General features: G+C 49.0%; 1 protein-coding gene across 2 annotated transcripts in view; it reads right to left on the reverse strand.

Moving 5' to 3' along the window:
- cfap52 (cilia and flagella associated protein 52) overlaps positions 1–22,431 on the reverse strand; it is a 143,568-nt gene that overhangs the window by 31,917 nt on the left and 89,220 nt on the right. The window contains exon 13 of one of the 2 annotated variants that reach the window (XM_072483267.1): positions 11,621–11,649. The exons of the other annotated variant lie outside the window; for it this stretch is intronic. Coding sequence (XP_072339368.1) covers positions 11,621–11,649 — 29 coding nt within the window. The remainder of the gene's footprint in view (positions 1–11,620; positions 11,650–22,431) is intronic. 2 annotated transcript variants of the gene reach the window in all.

Raw genomic sequence — 22,431 nt, forward strand, 5'->3', positions numbered from 1 at the left:
GCAACCTGAAACAAACCGTTGTTTGCAGCAAACGACCCAGCCTTCAGAACAGCGACCACGACACCACACAACCCTGCCATGGCAATCTCTGCAAGACGTGCCAGATAAAAGAGATGGGTACCACCATTACACTTGAGAACACCACCCACCAGGTACGCGGTACATACTCGTGCGACTCGGCCAAAGTTGTCTACTTCATACGCTGCACGAAAGGGTGTCCCGAAGCGTGGTACATTGGCGAGGCCATGCAGATGCTGCGACAACGCTGAACAGACATCGCGCGGCAATCGCCAGGCAGGAATATTCCCTTCCAGTCGAGGAACACTTCAGCAGTCAAGGGCATTCAGCCTCTGATCTCCGGGTAAACGTTCTCCAAGGCGGCCTCCAGGATGCGCAACAACGCAAAATCGCCGAGCAGAAACTTATACCCAAGTTCCGCACACATGAGTATGGTTTCAACTGGGACCTTGGATTCATGTTGCATTACATTCATCCCCCACCATCTGGCCTGGGCTTGCAAAATCCTACCAACTGTCCTGCCTTGAGACAATTCACACCTCTTTAACCTGGGGTTACCCCTATATCTAGACCTGTAAAGACTTAATTACCTGCAAATGCTCGCATTCAAAGCATTGTCTTGCATCTTTGACTTTGTCTATACATATGTTTCTGGAACATACCTCTTCATTCACCTGAGGAAGGAGCAGCGCTCCGAAAGCTAGTGTTTTGAAACAAACCTGTTGGACTTTAACCTGGTGCTGTAAGACTTCTTGTTGTTAATAAATCAGTGGCATCAGACTTTTGGCTATCGCAAGAGGCATTGAATTCCCAAATGTGCTGGTGCTAAGACCAGCCTGCAAACAAAGCCACCTCGTCTCCAAAAATACAATCAGCCCTGCCTTGTCATGGAGGCTTGAGCACGTGAGGCCATTACATCTGACCAAACCCCTGTTCAGATGGAGCAGTTCATTGGCACAGGTCTTCAAAACCACCATCAGAAACCTCCATCTCACAATTTGAGCCTTCTCTTGGAAATTAACCCTGCGAAGCATGATAGGGTTTCTTGCATAGGTTTCTGCTACACAACTCTCCACATGTGAGGGGGAGGTCGTGCCTCATTAACTTGATCGAGTTTTTTGAAAAGGTGACAAAGATGATTGATGAGGGGAGGGCGGTGGATGTTACTTACATGGACTTCAGTAAAGCCTTTGACAAGGTGCCTCATGGCAGACTTGTACAAAAAGTGAATCATAGAATCATAGAATTTACAGTGCGGAAGGAGGCCATTCGGCCCATCGAGTCTGCACCGGCTCTTGGAAAGAGCACCCTACCCAAGGTCAACACCTCCACCCTATCCCCATAACCCAGTAACCCCACCCAACACTAAGGGCAATTTTGGACACTAAGGGCAATTTATCATGGCCAATCCACCTAACCTGCACATCTTTGGACTGTGGGAGGAAACCGGAACACCCGGAGGAAACCCACGCACACACGGGGAGGATGTGCAGACTCCGCACAGACAGTGACCCAAGTCACACGGGATCAGAAGTGATGTGGCAAGATGGATACACAACTGGCTCGGTCACAGAAGGCAGTGGAAGGGTATTTTTCTGAATGGAAGGTTGTGATCAGTGGTGTTCCACAGGGATCGATGCTGGGGCCTCTGTTGTTTGTAGTATACATAAACGATTTGGAGGAAAATGTAGCTGGTCTGATTACTAAGTTTGCAGATGACACCAAGTTTGATGAAGTGGCATAGTGTTGAGGATTGTCAGAGGATACTGCACTACATACATAGGATACAGCAGGACATACATAGGTTGGAGACTTGGGCAGAGAAATGGCAAATGGAGTTTAATCCAGACAAATGTGAGGTAATGCATTTTGGTAGGGCTAACATGGAGGGAAAATATGCCGTAAATAGCAAAACTCTTTGGAATATAGAAAGTCAGGGAGATCTGGGCGTGCAGGTCCATAGATCTTTGAAAGTGGTACCACAAGTGGACAGGTAGGCAAGAAAGCTTAGGGAATGCTTGCCTTCATTGGATGGGGCATCCAGTATAAAAACTGGCAAGTCATGCTACAGTTGTATAGAACCTTAGTAAGGCGGCACTTGGAATATTGCGCACAATTCTGGTCGCCACACTATCAGAAGGATGTGGAGGCTTTTGAGAGGATGAGAGGAGGTTTACCATGATATTGCCTGGTCTGGAGGGTATTAGATATGCGGAGTGGCTGAATAGACTTGGACGGTTTTCATTAGAATGACAGAGGTTGAGGGGTGACCTGATACAAGATTATGAGGGGCATGGATAGAGTGGATGGGTAGGCATTCTTTCCCACAGTGGAGGGGTCTGTCACCAGGGGGGCAAACGTTCAAGGTCCATGGAGCACAGTTTAGAGGAGATGTGCGAGGCAGGTTTTTTTCACAGAGGGTGGTGAGCTGCCAGGGGAGATTGTGGAAGCAGATACATTAACGGAGTTCAAAAGGCATCTCGACAAATACATGATAGGATGGGTATAGAGGGATAGGGCACTAGGAAGTTCTGAGGGTTTTGGCCAAGGGTGGTATCATGAATAGTACAGGCTTGGAGGGCCAAAGGGCCTGTTCCTGTGCTGTTCTGTTCTTTGTTCTTTGCTCTTTATCTCAAAACTGTCTTCCTTCTAGCCATGTTGCAGCTCAAAGTCTGACTGGTGGAGAACGGTCAGCCAGCGGAAAGCTTTATACTTGGGGATGCTATATCTGTGGAGATCGGCAATGTAGTGATGGACAAGTGGCTTCAAATATCATGTTGAGCCTTTTTAAGGGTGCCAGGTTGCATCCAGCTCTTTGGTCACCGGTACAGCTTGGAGAATGTCCTTGTGGGTCTGGGTTGGCCAAAAGGGGTATGCATGAATCCAAGGTGAGTAGATTTGCTGGGAGGTTCTTTGTGGCTGCTTGTCTCTGCTCTGAGGTCTTGTGTGCACCTTGAGGGATGTTCAGAAGTACACTTGATGGCTTTCTTGATCACTGAGCATTGCAAATTAATTGTATCATTAATGAAACAACAAAATTATGACTTCATTTTTATTTGTATTGTGCATACATGTCAAAAATTCAATGGAATGTTGATCCGCATCTCAAAGGGATAAAGTTTCAGTTGTATAGAAGTGTCATGGTAATGTCACTTTAAGAAATGTTTGTCTGCTCATGTTACTGCAGTGGTGTCAGAGTGTGGGTGGAGCTGGGCTGTCGGTCAGTTTTTAGTTTCACTTTGAGAAAAGCTTGGGTTTGTGTGTATTTTTGGTTTTGTTTCAGTGTTGAAGCTGCAGAATGTGTACTGTTGTTCTCTCTGCCACGTAAAGACTACCTCTTGATCATTTGGTGAATTCAGAGTTATAACTGTTCTCAGTAGTGAATTTAAACCTGATGTGCTTCTGGTAAAAGGTGTTTTAAGTCTTATGATTGTTAAAAGGAAAGCTTAAAGGATTACTTAGTGTTGTATTCTTTGGGGGTTGTATTTTAATTAATGGTTGCTAAGATGTTCACTGTATGTTTTAAAAAGGTTAACTTGAGTTCATAGAATAAACATTGTTTTGCTTTAAAAAAAACCTTTTCAATTTCTGCTGTACCACACCTGTAGAGTGGGCCGTGTGCTCCCCATACCACAATCTATTAAAAGTTGTGGGTCAGGTGAACTCCATGATACACTTTGGGGTTCTCTAAACCCTGGCCCATAACAGAAGTTTGTGACCTTACCTGGAGTTCTGCATTTAAATAAGGGCAAAATACTGCAAATGCTGGAGATCTTTTAAAAAGAATTTAGAGTACCCAATTCATTTTTTCCAATTAAGGAGTAATTTAGCGTGGCCAATCCACCTAGCCTGCACATCTCTTTTGGGTTGTGGGGGCGAAAACCATGCAAACTCCACACGGACAGTGACTCAAAGCTCGGATCGAACCTGGGACCTCAGCGCCGTGAGGCAGCAGTGCTAACCACTGCACCACTGTGCTGCCCCGAATGCTGGAGATCTGAAGTACTGGAAAACGCCGCAGGCCTGAAGAGTCATATTAGACTCGAAACATTAACTTTGTTTCTCTTTCCACTGATTCTGCCAGATTTGCTGAGTTTTTGCAGGAATTTCTGTTTTTACTTCTGCATTTATGCGAGGCGGTCACTGCACTCCAGGAAGGATTTAGGATCCTCGGCAGGGCTACCATATAGGACCACAAGAATCATTCCCCGTTTGAAGGTGTAAATTACGAGGGTAGACTGCATAAACATGACTGTCATAATATCCACTCATGTATATAATGAGATGCAGACAGGCAGTGATTGACACACAGGATAACCAATGAACACACATGACACAGAACAACCAATCACCAGACAGGACACCACCACTATAAAGCCCACAGGGCATTAAGACTCTCTCCCTCTTACAGGACACAGCTACTAAGATAGTTAGAGTGCACAAGCCAGTGAGCGCCATCTCCATGTGGTAGAGAGCTAGTCTGGTCGAGCCAGTAAGATGTTATCAGTTAGATTAATAGAGTGTCAACCCACAGCAGATTATGTTCAGCAATCAGCAAGTTCAATAAAACAGTGTTGGACCATCGCCTGTGTCGGAAGCCTGTTTCTAGTTTCACTGCATCCAGTTGCAGTCAACGTTGAACCAACTCACTTAACACATCATGGTACCAGGGAGCTATTAATTCTAACGAACCTACCTTGAGTGAATCTGCAACGACCAGCAAGCAACCATCCAGCGGCATGGAAAAGATCCAGCCTCCTCCGCAACTCCGGATCTCCGGCAACCTCGGCGCCAACTGGAAAGTCATCAAGCAGAAGTTCCTCCTGTATATCGACGCCTCCGACCTCGAGGCAGCATCAGATGCCAGAAAGATCGCGCTGTTCCTGTCGACTGCGGGGGGATCAAGCCATCCACATCTATAACTCGCTCACGTTTGCCGATGGCGAAGACAAGACGAAGTTCAAGACAGTTCTGCTGAAATGCGACAGCCACTGCGAAATTGAGGTGAATGAGAGCTTTGAATGGTACATCTTCCATCAGAGGCTTCAGGGTAAGGATGAACCTTTTCAGTCCTTCTTGACCCATCTCCGCATCCGAGCGCAGTCATGTAATTATGACTCGACGGCTGATTCCATGATCCGGGATCAGATCGTTTTTGGGGTCCAGTCCGATTCTCTGCGGGAGCAGCTCCTCAAAATCAAACAGTTGACCTTCTCTGTCGCCATCGAAACGTGCGTTGTCCATGAGCATGCCAGAAATCATTACTCCCGCATCAGGGCGGCAGAAACTGCAAAACTAGCCGCCTATGAGGCAGAAAGGGTACAGGCCATCGCAAAAATGCAAGGCCTGAGCATTGAGGAGAGTGGCTGTTTCGCGCGCTTTTCCCGGGTCCCTACGCATGCGCGCCACGACCGAGTGGACGATGAGGTCGAAGACCCTAATGTGTATGTGCGAACGTGCATGCACAATGGCGCACAGAACGCGCTGACGTCAGCATCATGACGTGGCTAAATTGTGGCTCCGCCCATTTAAAGCAACAATATCCAGCCAAAGGAAGGCGATGTCTACAGTGTGGCAAGCCTTCTGCAGGTCCTCTCCACCGAGCAACAGACAGCGATCCCAGCTGCAGCGCAGACGTGTCCGCTGTGTACAACAAGGCATGCAGGATTCTGATCCAGACAGCCCAATGGACCTCGATGCTGACTGCCTCGAGTCTCCATATCGGGTGGGCATCATCACCACATGCGAGTGGGTCTCTACCGTGCCTGCCAACCGCCTTTCGATCCTCAGTGTGGATCCTGACGACGAGTGGTGTGCTGTCATCACGGTCAACCAGTCTCGCATCCGATTTAAATTGGACACTGGCGCGTCTGCAAACCTCATATCACAGTCAGACCTCGACAGCATCCGAGACCAACCTAGCATTCTTCCACCAGCCTGCCAGCTCCTTGACTACAATGGTAATGTCATAGCTGCCAGTGGATCGTGTCAGCTAGGTGTATCTCACAAGGCAATCAAGGCAACGTTAAGATTCGAGATCGTCCGGCTGACAAGGAATCCCTGCTCGGCGCTCGCGCATGCAAACTCCCAAATCTGGTCCAGCGAGTCCATACCATGACCTCGACACCGGCGACTGCCTCACCCAATGCGAATCTCCAGGCTGAGATAGACGACATTCTCACACAATACCACAGTGTGTTTGATGGGATGGGCACGCTCCCATATCGCTGCAAGATATTGCTCAGGCCGAATGCCACCCCAATCATCCATGCACCACGCCGGGTGCCGGCTCCCCACAAGGATCGTCTGAAAACGCAGCGACGAGAGCTCCAAGACCAGGGCATCATCTCAAAGGTCACGGAACCCACAGACTGGGTCAGCTCCATGGTCTGCTTCAAGAAACCCTCTGGTGAACTCCGCATTTGCATTGATCCCAAAGACGTGAATCGCAACATAATGCGAGACCACTACCCGATCCCGAAGCGTGAAGAATTAACCTGTGAGATGGCTCATGCCAAATTCTTTACCAGCTGGACGCCTCCTGCGGTTTCTGGCAGATACAGCTGGACGAGTCCAGTCGGAAGCTGTGCACGTTTAACACTCCGTTCGGCAGGTATTGCTACAACCGCAGGCCTTTTGGTATCATCTCAGCTTCCGAAGTATTTCATCGCATAATGGTGCAAATGATGGAGGGCATCGAGGGGGTGCGAGTCTATGTGGACGACATCTGGTCCACGACGCCCGAGGATCACATTGCTCGCCTCTAACAGGTCTTCCAGAGGATTCATGAAAATGGCCTCCAGCTCAACAGGGTCAAATGCTCATTTGGTCGGTCCGCTCTCAAGTTTCTGGGTGACCACATTTCATAGCAGGGTGTGCAACCTGACGTTGACAAGGTGCTGGCAATCAATGCCATGAAGACCCCAGAGGACAAAAAGGCGGTCCTCCGTTTCCTTGGGATGGTAAATTATCTAGGAAAATTCATTCCCAACATGGCATCCCACACCACGGCCCTCCGGCATCTCGTTAAAAAGTCGACAGTGTTCCAGTGGCTTCCCGCACAACAAGCGGAGTGGCTTGAGCTGAAGGCTAAGCTCACCACAGCTCTAGTACTGGCGTTCTTTGACCCAACCAAGGATACCAAGATACCCACAGACGCAACCAGGACGGCATTGGGGCGGTGCTCCTCCGGAAAGACGACTCCTCGTCCTGGGCTCCAGTGGCATATGCATCTTGTGCCATGACTCCGACCGAACAACGGTATGCCCAGATCGAAAAGGAGTGCTTGGATTTCCTGACAGGAATAGTCAAGTTTCATGACTACGTATACGGTCTGCCAAAGTTCACGGTGGAAACAGACCACAGGCCTTTAGTCCACATAATCCAGAAGGATTTAAATGACATGACACCTCGGCTGCAGCGAATTCTTCTTCGTCTTCGCCGATATGACTTCGAACTCGTCTACACACCGGGTAAGGAGCTGATCATCGCGGATGCCCTATCCCGATCCATCACCACGCCGTGTGAACAGGGCGACGTCATTCGCCACATCGAGGCACAGGTGCAGTTATGTGCCAGCAACCTCCCAGCCACTGATAAACGAGTTGTCCAAATACGCAAAGAAACTGCCAAAGATCCTCTACTGCAGCGCGTGATGCAACATCTCGCCCATGGCTGGCAAAAGGGGCAGTGCCCCCAGTTCTTCAACGTTAAGGACGAGTTAACGGTTGTCGAGGGGATCCTTCTTAAACTAGATAGAATCGTCATTCCCCAAAGCATGCAAACCATGGTGCTCAGAGAGATCCATGAGGGTCACCTTGGGGTCGAGAAATGTCGACGCAGAGCTCGGCAGGCAGTCTACTGGCCTGGCATCAGCCAGGACATTGTCAACACGGTCCTCAACTGCACAACATGCCAGAAATTTCAACCAGCTCAGCCCAAAGAAACACTGCAACAGCACGAGATCGTGACTTCTCCGTGGTCCAAGGTGGGGATAGACCTCTTTCATGCAAATGGGCGTGATTACGTGCTCTTGGTCGACTACTTCTCCAGCTACCCGGAAGTGGTGAAACTGTCGGACCTCACGTCCAAGTCAGTGATTAAAGCCTGCAAAGAGACGTTTGCCAGGCACGGGATACCACTCACAGTAATGAGTGACAACAGTCCATGTTTCTGCAGCCAAGAGTGGTCCGACGTTGCACGATCCTACCACTTCAGGCATATCACATCCAGTCCCCATTACCCACAATCAAACGGGAAGGCCGATAAAGGGGTCCATATTGTCAAGCGGTTGCTGTGCAAGGCTGCAGACTCAGCCTCGGATTTCAACCTGGCACTGTTGGCATACAGTGCAACCCCTCTGTCGACTGGTTTGTCCCCGGCGCAGCTGCTCATGAACCACAATCTGAGGACGACTGTTCCAGCCATCCATGTTCCAGACCTTGACCACCTCACGGTGCTGCAGAAAGTGCAGCGATCCAGGGACCAGCAGAAGATCACGTATGATGCTCATGCCATGGATCTGCCTGCGCTGGCTCCAGAAGATGTTGTTCTTGTCCAGTTGCCTGAGGGAGGTTGGTCAGCCCCAGCTATTGTCGTCAGGCAGGCTGCCCCCAGGTCTTTCATTGTTCAAATGGCTGATGGCTCCATTCTGCAGTGCAACAGGAGGGCGCTGCGCAAAGTTCCCTGCCCACCACCTGACCGCACTTCTCCGCATGTCATCATGCCGCCTCAGGACATCTCGCCCCATGTGGCCACCGATCTGGCAGCGATCCCGCCTGTCCACGAGGCCACCGAAATGGCAGCAATCCCGCCTGTCCAGGTGCCGGCGTCCCCCCCTCCGCCTCTGAGGCGATCGACAAGAATTTGTCACCCGCCACAAAGACTGAATCTATAGACTTAAATCTTATAAATTTTGTTCAGGTTGCTCTGTATCTGCACGATAGACACCTTCCCATGTACATATGTTCATTCACTCACCACTTGTATATAATCATGCTTGTATATATATCGCCACGTTCCAAAATTTATTTTAAAAAGGAGAGATGTCATAATATCCACTCATGCATATAATGAGATGCAGACAGGCAGTGATTGACACAGGATAACCAATGAACACACACGACACAGAACAACCAATCACCAGACAGGACACCACCACTATAAAGCCCACAGGGCCTTAAGACAGGACACAGCTCCTGAGATAGTTAGAGTGCACAAGCCAGTGAGCACCATCTCCATGTGACAGAGAGCTAGTCTGGTCAAGCCAGTAAGAGGTTATCAGTTAGATTAATAGAGTGTCAACCCACAGCAGATTATGTACAGCAATCAGCAAGTTCAATAAAACAGTGTCGCACCATCTCCTGTGTCGGAAGCCTGTTTCTAGTTTCACTGCATCCAGTTGCAGTCAACGTTGAACCAACTCACTTAACACATCAATGACTTGCATTCCTTTGAATTTAGATGATGAAGGAAAAACTGAAGCATTTAAATGATAAAAGCATTTGATTTCTCTGCATTTAATCTATTTCTTCTTGCGGGCCAAACAACAATGGTATGTAATCTCCAATTAAAGTAAGGCCATTTAGCTGAATGGGTTGTATTTGCTGCAAATGCAGTGCATGCTCAGTTGTACTGTTTACTCGGTGATGTCAATGGGAGCAAGGGAATAGGCATCAGCCAGGAGAGAAAGAAAGGAAAATAAATCACTGTTATATCTTTGGTGAGGAATTTAACTTTCATTCTGGACAAGACTCAGCGCTCTGACCCATTAACCCGAGTTTCCACAAAGATGCTGCAGGACCTGTTCATTCTATCCAGCATTTTCTGTTTTTAGGTTATTCTTTCTGTATTTTACCTTTTCCCCTTTGCTTTATTCGTTGTTGCAAAATTATGTCAGGCAACTGGAGAGCTGACACAAACGAATAAAAATTCTGCAGTATTCGCAAAGTTGTGGGGTGTTTTAGAAGCTGGACCAGCATTAGTCTCTGTGGGACCGGTTTATAATCCGATTTCTTGCCTGTATGACGAGTCCTACACTCGTTTCATTGATCTTGCTACATCAATTTATAATGATATTTTATAATTTAAAAATGGCCCCTGACACAACCCAAGTTTGGAAGAACAAAATCCATCATCCATCAATAGTTGTCTGTGCATGTGTGGACAAGTACACATTGGTCACCTTTGTGGCCATCTTGCATTGGCAAGAAACACATTGATTAAGAAGCCCTGTTTCATACAGAGGACAGTGAAACCTTTGAACACCTTTCCTCCAAAGGCTGTACATGGTGAGACAATTGAAATTTTCAAGACTGAGACTGGTTTCTGTTACGTGAAGTACTCAAGGGCCTCACATCTAGAGAACTAGATTACAAACGAGTAGAAGTCCTGGAGGACTGTATTCTGTTATGGGAACTATACCTTAGGAAAGATATACTGGTCTTGGAGGGAGAACAGACTTACAAGAATTATATTTGGGTGCCAAGATCTAATTAGGAGATATTACTTTAATTTAGATTGTATTCCCTGTAATTTAGATGGTTAACAGATCATTTGATTGTAGTTTTCAAGATATTAAAGGGAAGCAGATAGGACAGAGCGAGAGAAAGCATTTCGACTGGTTGAGGATTATATGACCATGGAACATAGCCTAAAATTAGAGCCAGACCTTTCAGAAGTGAAGTTGGGAAACACAGACCTTGTTGGTCAAATTCTAAAGGGAACAGCAGCTGCTAGACTGAGTCAGCGGCAAGTGGTGAGGGAGCCAACAAGAGGGAAAAACTTACTTGACCTCGTCCTCACTGAGCTACCTGTTGCAGATGCATTTGTCCATGATAGTATTCACCAACGCTGTCCTTCCATCACAGCAAAGTGATGGAAGGCGTCTTTGCTATTGCTATCAAATGGCACTTGCGCAGAAATAACCTGCTTACTTTGGGGTTCTGCCAAGACCATTCAGCTCCTGACTTTATTACAACCTTGGTCCAAACATGGACAAAAAAACTGAACTCAAGAGGTCAGGTGAGAGTGACTGCCCTTGATATCAAAGCAGTATTTGATGGAGCATGGCACAAAGAACCCCTAGTGAAACTGGAATCAATGGGAATCAGGGGGATAACTCTCCACTGTTTGTAGTCAGAGCACAAAGGAAGATGATTATGGTTGTTTGAGGTAAAACATCCCATTCCCAGGATATCACTGCAGGAGTTCCTCAGGGTAGTATCCCAAGCCTAACTATCTTCAATAATCTTTCCTCCAACATAAAGTTGGAAGTGGGGATGTTCCCTGATGGTTGCACAGTCTTCTGCACCATCTGCAACTACTCAGATACTGAAGAAGTCCATGTCCAAATGCAGCAAGACCTGGACAACATTCAGGCTTGGACTAATAAGTGGCAAGTTACATTTGTGCCACACATGTGCCAGGCAATGACTATTTCCAAGAAGAGAGATTCTAACCTTGGGAGACTAACATCACTGAAACCTCCTCTTTCAATATCCTAGAGGATACCATTGACTAGAACTGGATTTGGAGCAGCCATGCAAATACAATGGGTACAAGAGCAGGTCAGAGGCTGGGAATTATCAGGTAAGTAACTCACTTTCGGACTCCGCAAATCCTGTCCACCATCTACAGGGTGCAAGTTAAAAAAAAATCTTTATTCAAATTTTCAACAGATTTTCAACAACCCCCGCCTACAGAAAAACGAAACAAGAACATAAGAACACCACCCGCAAGAATTATACACAGAATTTCCCCAAACTACAATAACCCCCCCACATAACAATAAAAACACAAATAGGGAAACACCCCACCCTAACCCAAACGCCACCCCAGAAGAAAAACCTCCCCCGCCCCCACCCCGGGTTGCTGCTGCTGACCCACTCCTAACGCTCCGCGAGAAAATCTAGGAACGGTTGCCACCGCCTGAAGAACCTTTGCACAGACCCTCGCAAGGCAAACTTTATCCTCTCCAGCTTGATGAACCCTGCCATGTCATTAATCCAGGCTTCCACGCTAGCGGGATTCGCATCCTTCCACAGTAACATAATCCTCCGCCAGGCTACCAGGGACGCAAGGGCAAGAATACCGGCCTCTTTCGCCTCTTGCACTCCCGACCAGTCCGATACCCCAAATAATGCTACCCCCCATCTCGGCTTGACCCGGGCATTCACCACCTTGGACATAGTCCTCGCAAAGCCTCTCCAAAACCCATCCAGCGCCGGGCACATCCAGAACATATGGGCGTGATTTGCTCGGCTCCCCGAGCACCTCACACATCTATCCTCCACCCCAAAGAACCTACTCAACCTCTCCCCTGTCATATGCGCTCTGTGAACAACTTTAAACTGTATCAGGCTGAGCCTGGCGCAAGAGGAGGAAGAATTAACCCTACTCATGGCATCAGCCCACAGACCCTCATCTATCTCCTCCCCGAGCTCCTCCTCCCATTTGCCCTTTAGCTCCTCCACCAAGGTCTCCTCCTCTTCTTGCAGCTCCTGGTAAATCGCCGAGACCTTGCCTTCTTCAACCCATACCCCCGAGATCACCCTGTCCTGAATCCTGCGTGCAGAAGCAGTGGGAATTCCCTCACCTGCCGTTTCACATACACCCTCACCTGCATATACCTAAAAGCGTTTCCCGGGGGTAGCCCAAATTTCTCCTCCAGCGCCCCTCGGCTCGCAAACGTCCCATCGATGAACAGGTCCCCCATTCTTTTAATCCCTGCCTGATGCCAGCTCAGAAACCCTCCATCCATCCTTCCCGGGACGAACCAATGGTTCTCTCGAATCGGGGACCAAACCGAGGCCCCCACCTCACCCCTATGACGCCTCCACTGCCCCCAAATCTTCAGAGTTGCTGCCACCACCGGTCTCATGGTGTACCTTGTCGGCGGGAACGGCAACGGTGCCGTCACCAGCGCCCTCAGACTCGTGCCCACACAGGACGCCATCTCTAGCCTCTTCCACGCCGCCCCCTCCCCTTCCATTACCCACTTACGGATCATCGCCACATTGGCTGCCCAGTAGTAGCCACATAGATTCGGCAATGCCAGCCCTCCTCTGTCCCTGCTACGCTCCAGGAAAACCCTTTTTACCCTTGGGGTCTTATTCGCTCACACGAATCCCATGATGCTCCTGCTTACCCATTTAAAAAAGGCCTTAGGGATCAGAATGGGAAGGCACTGAAATACAAAGAGAAACTTCGGAAGCACTGTCATTTTAATCAACTGCACCCTACCCGCCAGTGAGAGTGGCAGCATATCCCATCTTTTAAAATCCTCCTCCATCTGCTCCACCAACCGCATCAAATTGAGCTTGTGCAGGGCCCCCCCAATTCCTAGCTACCTGGATCCCCAGGTACCGAAAGCTCCTTTCCGCCCTCTTCAGCGGAAGCTCGTCTATCCCCCTTCCCTGGTCTCCTGGGTGTACCACAAAGAGCTCACTCTTCCCCACGTTAAGTTTATACCCCGGAAAGTCCCCAAGGATCCGCGTGACCTCCGCCATCCCCTCCACTGGGTCTGCAACATACAATAACAGGTCATCGGCATACAGCCAAAGGTACTCCCACTCTACCCTATCGAAGGCCTTCTCTGCGTCCATAGCCGCCACTACCTCCACTTCCCCCTCCACCGAAGGCATCATAATTACATTAAGGAGCCTCCGCACATTGGTGTTCAGCTGCCTGCCCTTCATAAGGGTCCTCATGAATCACCCCCGGGACACAGTCCTCAATTCTCGTGGCCGGAACCTTCGCCAGGAACTTCGCGTCGACATTGAGAAGCGAGATTGGCCTGTACGATCCACACTGTAATGGGTCCTTGTCCCGCTTCAAGATCAAAGAGATCAGCGCCCTGGACATTGTCGGGGGCAAGGTCCCCCCGTCCCTTGCCTCATTGAAAGTCCTCACTAGCAGCGGGCCCATGAGATCCACGTACTTCCTATAGAATTCTACCGGGAACCCATCCGGCCCCGGGGCCTTCCCTGCCTGCATGCTCCCTAGTCCCTTAACCAGTTCCTCCAGCCCAATCGGTGCCCCCAGCCCAACCACCTGCTCCTCCTCCACCCTCGGGAACCTCAGCCGATCTAGAAATTGGCGCATCCCCCCCACCCCATCGGGGGCTCAGATCTATACAGCTCCTCATAGAAGTCCCTGAATGCCTCGTTTATTCCTACCGCACTCCGCACCGTGTTCCCCCTTTATCCCTAACTCCACCAATCTCCCTCGCTGCCTCCCTCTTCCGAAGCTGATGTGCCAGCATCCGATTCACCTTCTCCTCGTACTCATACGCCGCCCCCTGCGCTTTCCTCCACTGCGCCTTTGCTTTTACCGGGTGCAAGTTAGGAGTGTGATAGAATACTCTCCACTTGCTTAGATGAGTGCAGCTCCAACAATACTCAAGAAGCTCGACAGTGTCCAGGACAAAGCGGCCCGCTTGATTGCCACCCCATCTACCGCCTTAGATTTTCAATCCCTTAGCTACCGACGTACAGCGGCAGCAGTATATACAATCTACAAGATGAAATGCAGAAACTCATCAAGGCTCCTCGGCAGTCTCTTCCAAATCCACAACTTCTATCCCACTCAGGACAAGGACAGCAGATTCATGGAAACACCACCACCTTCAAATTCCCCTTCAAGTCACACACCACCCTGACTTGGAACGACACTGTTGTTCCTTCACTGTCACTGGGTCAAAATCCTGGAACTCTCTTCCTAACAGCCGGTTCAAGGCTCACCACCACTTCTCAACGGCAAGTGATCCCTAACTGAGCAACAAATGTTGGCCTAGCCAGCAACATTTGTATCCAGTGAAGGAATTTTTAAAAAACCTCCTCATGCAAAGAGTGATAATTGTGGAAATTTCTGCCGGAAACTGAGGTTGACTGTTGCTCAATCATAAATCTTAAGTCCGAGATTGATAGATTTTTGTGAAACAGAGGTATTATGGGGTGTGGACAAAAGTGGGCAAATGGGGTTCAGTCACAGATCACCAAGATCTCAATGAATTTCAGAACAGACTCAGGGTGCTGAATGGCCTATTCCTGTTCCTATTGCTTTAGGTGATCCATTTATGTATTAGTGTATTGGCGGACACCTCCTTGAGGGGCTTGTTTATAGTGATTCTTTGTCATTGTGGTACTGGGTTAGCCTAATGCACTGGTCCACTGCAAAATAGTCCGAGGTTAAGACTGCTAAATTATACTGAAACAGATACAACAGGCCCTCCTCCTATGCCACAATTTCTGTGTGTTAATCTATATCAGTCTATTATTTTCATAAATTGAGGAAGCTTGTGTGGAGCACTGGAGGCAAAGTTAAATTAATGAGTGAGTGGCTGAGACGTTTGGTGGATGTATCTCAGAAGCATCACAAAAGATCAAGGTATTTCTGAATTTTATTGTATAAATGGCATTAATCAGTTCAGCAATTATGCTCTCATGCTACTGCCATGTCAGAACATTCTGGGACATTTTGGACCTGCATGTTTCAGTTATGGTTAGGATAAAATTTAGTTTGAACTATATGACAGCAACATGCTCAAATTACCTCACAGTGTACCAGTAAATTGTAATTACTTCTCATTTTGAATTTATAGGCCGGTAATGTCAAGATGTCAGGATATCAACAGCATTCTGTGAAGCAGATAATTTGAGCAAGGCAGACAGAATGATGGAATCACCTTATTAAGAACATAAGTTTCAGTGAACACTATTAAATATATAGTGGCTTTGGGGATTACTTAAATCACCAGCCATTGTTAATTAATAGTTGAAATTGTAACATGCGTCATTTCTTCAAATAAAATTCAGTTATCCGGTGCTCCCTTGTGGGAGCTACTTTGAAGCGACATGGAGACAACGCTGTAATACTGTACCACCAATACTTCAAGCATGTCCCTACATTTAGTTTTTATTCATTTACGAGATGTGAGCATCGCTGGCGAGGCAAGAATTTATTGCCCATCCCTAGTTTCCCTTCAGATTGTGGTGGTTCGATGCCTTCTTGAACTGCTGCAGTCCCCGAGATGTGGGTACACCCACAGTGTTGTTAGGGAGGGAGTTCCAGGATATTGACTCAGCAACAGTGAAGGAAAGGCGCTATATTTCCAAGTCAGGATGGTGAGTGACTTGATGGGGTGATGTTTCCAGTTACCTATTCCTCTTGTCCTTCTAGATGGTAATGGTTGTGGGTTTGGAAGGTGCTGCCTAAAGAACCTTGGTGAGTTCCTGCAGTGCACCTTGCAGATGGTACATCTGCCAGCCACTGTGCGTTGTTGGTGGAGGGAATGAATGTTTGGGGAAAGGGTAGCAATCAAGCAGGATGTTTTGTCCTGAATGATGTCAAGTTTCTTGAGTGTTGTTGGAGCTGCACTCATCCAGGCAAGTGGAGAGTATTCCATTACACTCCTGACTTGTGCCTTGTAGATGGTGGGCAGGCTTTGGGAGATCAGATGATGAGTTACCGCAAGATTCCTAGCCTTTGATCTGCTCTGGTAAGCACAGAATTTATATGGTTAGTCCAGTTCAGTTTCTGGTTAATGGTAACCCCCAGGATGTTGATAGCAGGGGATTCAGCAATAGTAATGCCATTGAATGGCAAGGGCTGATGGTAAGATCCTCTCTTGTTGTAGATGGCCATTGCGTGGCACTTGTGTGGTGAGAATGTTACTTGCCCCATATCAGCCCAAGCCTGGGATATTGTCCACATCTTGCTGCATTTGGACATGAACTGCTTCAGTATCTGAGGAGTCGCGAATGGTGCTGAACACTGTGCAGTCATCAGCGAATAACCCACTTCTTTTAAAAAAAATTTTTAAAATTCTCCTCCTTTATCATATTTTCTCCCACATTAACATCCATCAACAATAAACAATAATCATCAGCACAATATGTCAGTCCCCATAATAACAACAATCCCATCTACCCCCCCAAACCTCAACCCGCACGTTTACATAAACAAATGGCAAAAAGGAATCAGGGATTACCCCGTAGTCACCCTTAATCTTACACAGCTTCTTTCCCCCCCCCCCCCCCCCACCACACCGCAGGTCTCCAGCTCCTCCTGTCCACTGCCTCTTGTAAAACTCCTCCTCCCAACCTCGGTTCCTTCCCCCCATTGCGGTCTCGGACCATGCCCCGCACTGGATGGTCCTGCGACTGGGGGCGGAACGGGGTCAGCGCGCCCTCTCTGGCGACTGGATGTGGGGCTGCTGGCGGACTAAGAGGTGTGCGGGCGGATAAGGAGGAGTATTGAAAATTATGTGGGAGCGAATGACACAGGAGAGGTGGCGGTGTCAGTGGTTTGGGAGGCTCTGAAGGCGGTCATTAGGGGAGAGTTAATCTCCATTAGGTCCCATAGAGAGAAGAAGGGGAGGGCGGAGAGGTGGAGACTGGTGGGATACTCGGGGTAGATAGGAGGTATGCGGAGGCCCCAGAGGGGGGCTGTTGAACGAGCGCCGGAAATTACAGGCGGAGTTTGACCTGCTGTCCACGAAGAAGGCGGAGGCGCAGCAGAGGAAAGCGAAGGGGCTAGTTTATGAGAATGGGGACAAGGCGAGTGGGATGTTGGCGCACCAGCTGCGCAGGAGGGAGGTGGCCAGAGAGATTGGGGGAGTGCGGGATAGGGAAGGCAACATGGCGCTGAGCCCAGAGAGGGTCAATGAAGTCTTCAGGGAGTTCTACGGAAGGTTATACAAGTCGGAACCCCCAGGGAGGGGGAAGGGATGAGGCGGTTCATGGACCGGTTGAGATTCCTAAGGGTGGAAGCAGAGCGGGTGCAGGGACTGGTGGCCCCGATTGGATTGGAGGAGGTAGTCAGGGGGCTGGCAGGCATGCAGACGGGCAAGGCCCCGGGCCCGGACGGCTTCCCCGTAGAATTTTATAAGAGGTTCTCGGAGCTGTTGAGCCCGCTCCTGATGAGAACCTTCAATGAGGCAAAGGAGAAAGGGATCCACCCTCCGACAATGTTGCAGGCATTTATCTCGCTTATCCTGAAGAAGGAGAAAGATTCGCTTCAGTGTATGTCCTACAGGCCAATATCGCTCCTGAACGTGGATGCCAAGCTGTTGGCAAAAATTCTGGCCACCAGAATAGAGGACTGTGTCCCGGGAGTGATTGGGGAGGACCAGACGGGTTTTGTTAAGGGCAGGCAGCTGAACGCGAACGTGAGGAGGCTCCTCAATATTATCATGATGCCCTCGGAGGGGGGGGGGGGGGAGAGGAGGAGGTGGAGGTGGTGGCTGCGATGGTCGCGGAGAAGGCCTTTGACAGGGTGGCGTGGGAGTATCTGTGGGAGGCGCTAGGCAGGTTTGGATTTGGGGAGGGATTTATAGGGTGGGTCAAGTTGCTGTATCAGGCCCCTGTAGCGAGTGTGTCCACAAACCGGCAAAGGTCGGAATATTTCAGGCTGCACCGGGGGACGAGACGGGGTGTCCCCTGTCCCCGTTGCTGTTTGCCCTGGCAATTAAGCCGTTGGCCATTGCGCTCAGGACTTCGGGGGATTGGAGGGGACTGGTGTGCGGAGGGGAGGAGCAGCGGGTCTCCCTCTACGCGGATGACCTGCTGCTGTATATTTCGGACCCGTTAGAGGGGATGGGGGAGGTCATGCAGATTCTGGGGGACTTCGGGAGGTTCTCGGGGTATAAGTTGAACGTGGGGAAGAGTGAGCTGTTCGTGGTCCACGGTAGGGGCCAGGAGGAGAGACTGAGGGAGCTCCCGCTCAGGATAGTGGAGAGGAGCTTTCGGTACTTGGGGATACAAGTGGCCAGGAACTGGGATGCCCTGCACAGACTCAACTTAACCCGGCTAGTGGAGCAGATGGAGGGAGAGTTTAAAAGGTGGGATATGCTCCCGCTTTCCTTGGCGGGACGGGTGCAGACTGTGAAGATGACAGTTCTCCCCAGGTTCCTCTTTGTATTTCAGTGCCTGCCCAGTTTCATCCCCAAGTCCTTCTTTAAGCGGGTGAATAGGATTGTGACGGGATTTGTGTGGGCGAATAAAACCCCGCGAGTCAAAAGGGTATTCTTGGAGCGTAGCCAGGGAGGAGAGGACTGGCTCTGCAGAAGTTTGGGCGGCCAATGTGGCCATGATCAGGAAATGGTTGATGGAGGAGGGGGCGGCGTGGGTGCGATTGGAGGCGGTGTCGTGTAGAGGCACCAGTCGAGGGGCACTTGTTACGGCTCCGCTGCCGTTCTCGCCGGCGCGATACACCACTAGTCCGGTGGTGACAGCGGCACTGAGGATCTGGGGGCAGTGGAGGAGACACAGGGGAGAGGAGGGGGCCTCGGTGTGGACCCCGATACTGAATAACCACAGATTTGCTCCGGGTAGGTTGGATGGGGGATACCAAGGCTGGTATAGGTCAGGTATTAGGAGGATGGGGGACCTGTTTATAGACGGGACTTTCCCTAGCATGCAGGCGCTGGAGGAGAGGTTCGGCCTACCCCCGGGGAATGCGTTCAGGTACCTCCAGGTTCGGGACTTTCTTAGAAAACAGGTGGGGACATTTCCGCTGCTGCCCCCGCGTAGGATCCAGGACAGGGTGGTGTCTGGCATCTGGGTAGGGGAGGGGAAGTGTCGGACATATATCAGGAGCTGCAGGAGGTGGAGGAAGCCTCAGTGGAGGAGTTGAAGGGCAAGTGGGAGGAGGAGCTGGGTGAGGAGCTGGATGAGGGCCTGTGGGCCGACGCCCTGGGCAGGGTGAACTCCTCCTCATCATGTGCCAGGCTCAGTTTAATTCAGTTTAAGGTGGTGCATCGGGCACATGTAACGGCGGCAAGAATGAGTACGTTTTTTGGGGTGGAGGACAGGTGCCAGAGATGTGCAGGGAGTCCGGCGAACCATGCCCACATGTTTTGGGCATGCCCGGCGCTTAAAGAATTCTGGCAGGGGTTTGTGAGGGTGATGTCTTGGATTTTGGACACTCGGGTGAAGGCGAGTCCAACAGTAGCGATATTTGGGGTGTCGGAGGATCCGGGAGTGCAGGAAGCAAAAGAGGCCAAGGTACTGGCCTTTGCCTCCCTGGTAGCCCGAAGACGGAACTTGCTAATATGGAGGGACTCGAAACCCCCGAGTGTGGAGACCTGGGTTAGCGATATGGCGGTGTTCCTCAGCCTGGAGCGAATAAAGTTCGCCTTGAGAGGGTCCTTGATGGGGTTCTCCCGGCGGTGGCAACCTTTACTTGACTTTCTAGGGAGCAGTGTCAGCAGCAGCAGCATCCTGGGGGGGAGGGGGGGGGGGTTCAGGTGGGGGGACTGTTGATATAATGTGAGTTGGGCATGGAGACAAAACCACCTTGTTCTGTTTTTTTAAAAAATGCTGTTGTGTAAGTAATTTCACTGTAAGCTTTGGGATATGTTTATTGTTATTTTTTATTACTATCTGTATTTCTATTTTTGTTATGTAAAAACGCTCATTGGAAAAACTTTAATAAAACATTTATTTTCTAAAAAAGATTGAATCTGTTAGGGTTGTATTTGATGAAGTTCAGAAGAATGAGAGGTGAGCTCATAGAAACCTATAAAGTTCTAACAGCACTAGGCAGGGTAGATACAGGAATGATGTTCCCAATGGTGGGTGTGTCCAGAACAAGGGGTCACAGTCTGAGGATATGGGGTAGTACATTTAGGACAGCGATGAGGAGAAATTTCTTCACCTAAAAAGTGCTTGGCCTGTGGAATTCGTCATCATTGGAAGTAGATGAGGCCAAGACATTGCATGTTTTCAAGAAGCAGGTAGATATAGCATTTAGGGCAAAGGGGGTCAAAGGATATAATAATAATCTTTATTATTGCCACAAGTAGGCTTACATTAACACTGCAATGAAATCCCCTAATCACCACACTCCGGCGCCGGTTCGGGTACACAGAGGGAGAATTCAGAATGTCCAAATCACCTAATAGCACGTATTTCGGAACTTGTGGGAGGAAACCGGAGCCCCCGGAGGAAACCCATGCAGACATGGGGAGAATGTGCAGACTCCGCATACAGTGACCCAAGCCGGGAATTGAACCTGGGACCCTGGCGCTGTGAAGCTACAGTACTAACCACTGTGCTACCGGATAAGGGGGGAAAATGGGATTAGGCTATTGAGTTGGAGATCAACCATGTTCATAATGAATGGTGGAGCAGGCTTGAAGGGCTGAATGGCCTCCTCCTGCTCCTATTTTCTATGTTTCTATGGTTGGATTTGTCCTGTTTCTTGTGTTCAGTACACACCTGGGCAATTTTAAACATTGCTGGGTAGATGCCAGTGTTATAATTGTACTGGAACAACTTGGTTAGGGGCATGGAAAGTTTTGGAGCACAAGCCTTCAGGACTATTGCTTTAATATTGTCAGAGCCCATAGTCTTTGCAGTATCCAGTGCCTTCAGCCATTTCTTGATATCATATGAAGTGAATCGAATTAGCTGAAGACTGATATCTGTGATGCTGGGGGCTACCATAGGAGGCTGCGATGGATCATTCATTCAACGTTTCTGGCCGAAGATTTTTGCGAATACTTCAGTCTTATATTTTGTACTGATGTGCTGGGCTACTCCATCATTGAGGATGGGATATTTGTGGAGCCTCCTCTTCCAGTGAGTTGTTTAATTGTCCACCACTATTCACAACTGGATGTGGCAGGACTGCAACACTTAGATCTAATCCCCTGGTTGTGGAATTGCTGAGCTCTGTCTATTACTTGCTGCTTATACTGTTTGGCATGCAAGTAGTCCTGTAATGTAGCTTCACTGTATTGACATCTCATTTTCAGGTATGCATGGTGCTGCTCCTGGCATTCTCTCCTGCACTCTTCATTGAACTAGGGTTGATCCCCTGACTTGGTGATAATGGTAGAGTGGGGGATATGCCGGGCCATGAGGTTTCAGATTGTGGTTGAGTACAATTCTGCTGCTGCTGATGGCCCACAGTGCCTCATGGATGCCTAGTCTTGAGTTGCTAGATCTATTCAAAGTCTATCCCATTTAGCAGGTGATTGTGCCGGACAACACGATGGAGGGTACCCTCAATGCAAAGACATGCATTATATCACTACATTTATGCCAATAAGTGAGGATTATCATTATTGTAGTAATTTTGGAAGAGTTACTGTGGGAGCTGAATTAACTTGCACAGGCTCCCAAATCCCATCTTCAGCTCTGTTCATTCTAAGGCTCAGTAACTCTTCCAAGATGTTCAATTATCTAATAAGCATTTACTGTTTTGAAACAAACATCAAGATAACATCAACCATAACACAATCGGATGCAATATTGTTATGGGCCAGGGTTTAGAAAACCCCAAAGTGTATCATGGAGTTCACCTGACCCACAGCTTTTAATAGATTGTGGTATGGGGAGCACACGGCCCACTCTACATGGTACAGCACAAATGGAAAAGTATTTTTTAAAGCAAAACAATGTTTAT

This window comes from Scyliorhinus torazame, chromosome 18 (genome assembly GCF_047496885.1).
Source record: "Scyliorhinus torazame isolate Kashiwa2021f chromosome 18, sScyTor2.1, whole genome shotgun sequence".
Taxonomy (NCBI): Eukaryota; Metazoa; Chordata; class Chondrichthyes; order Carcharhiniformes; family Scyliorhinidae; genus Scyliorhinus; species Scyliorhinus torazame.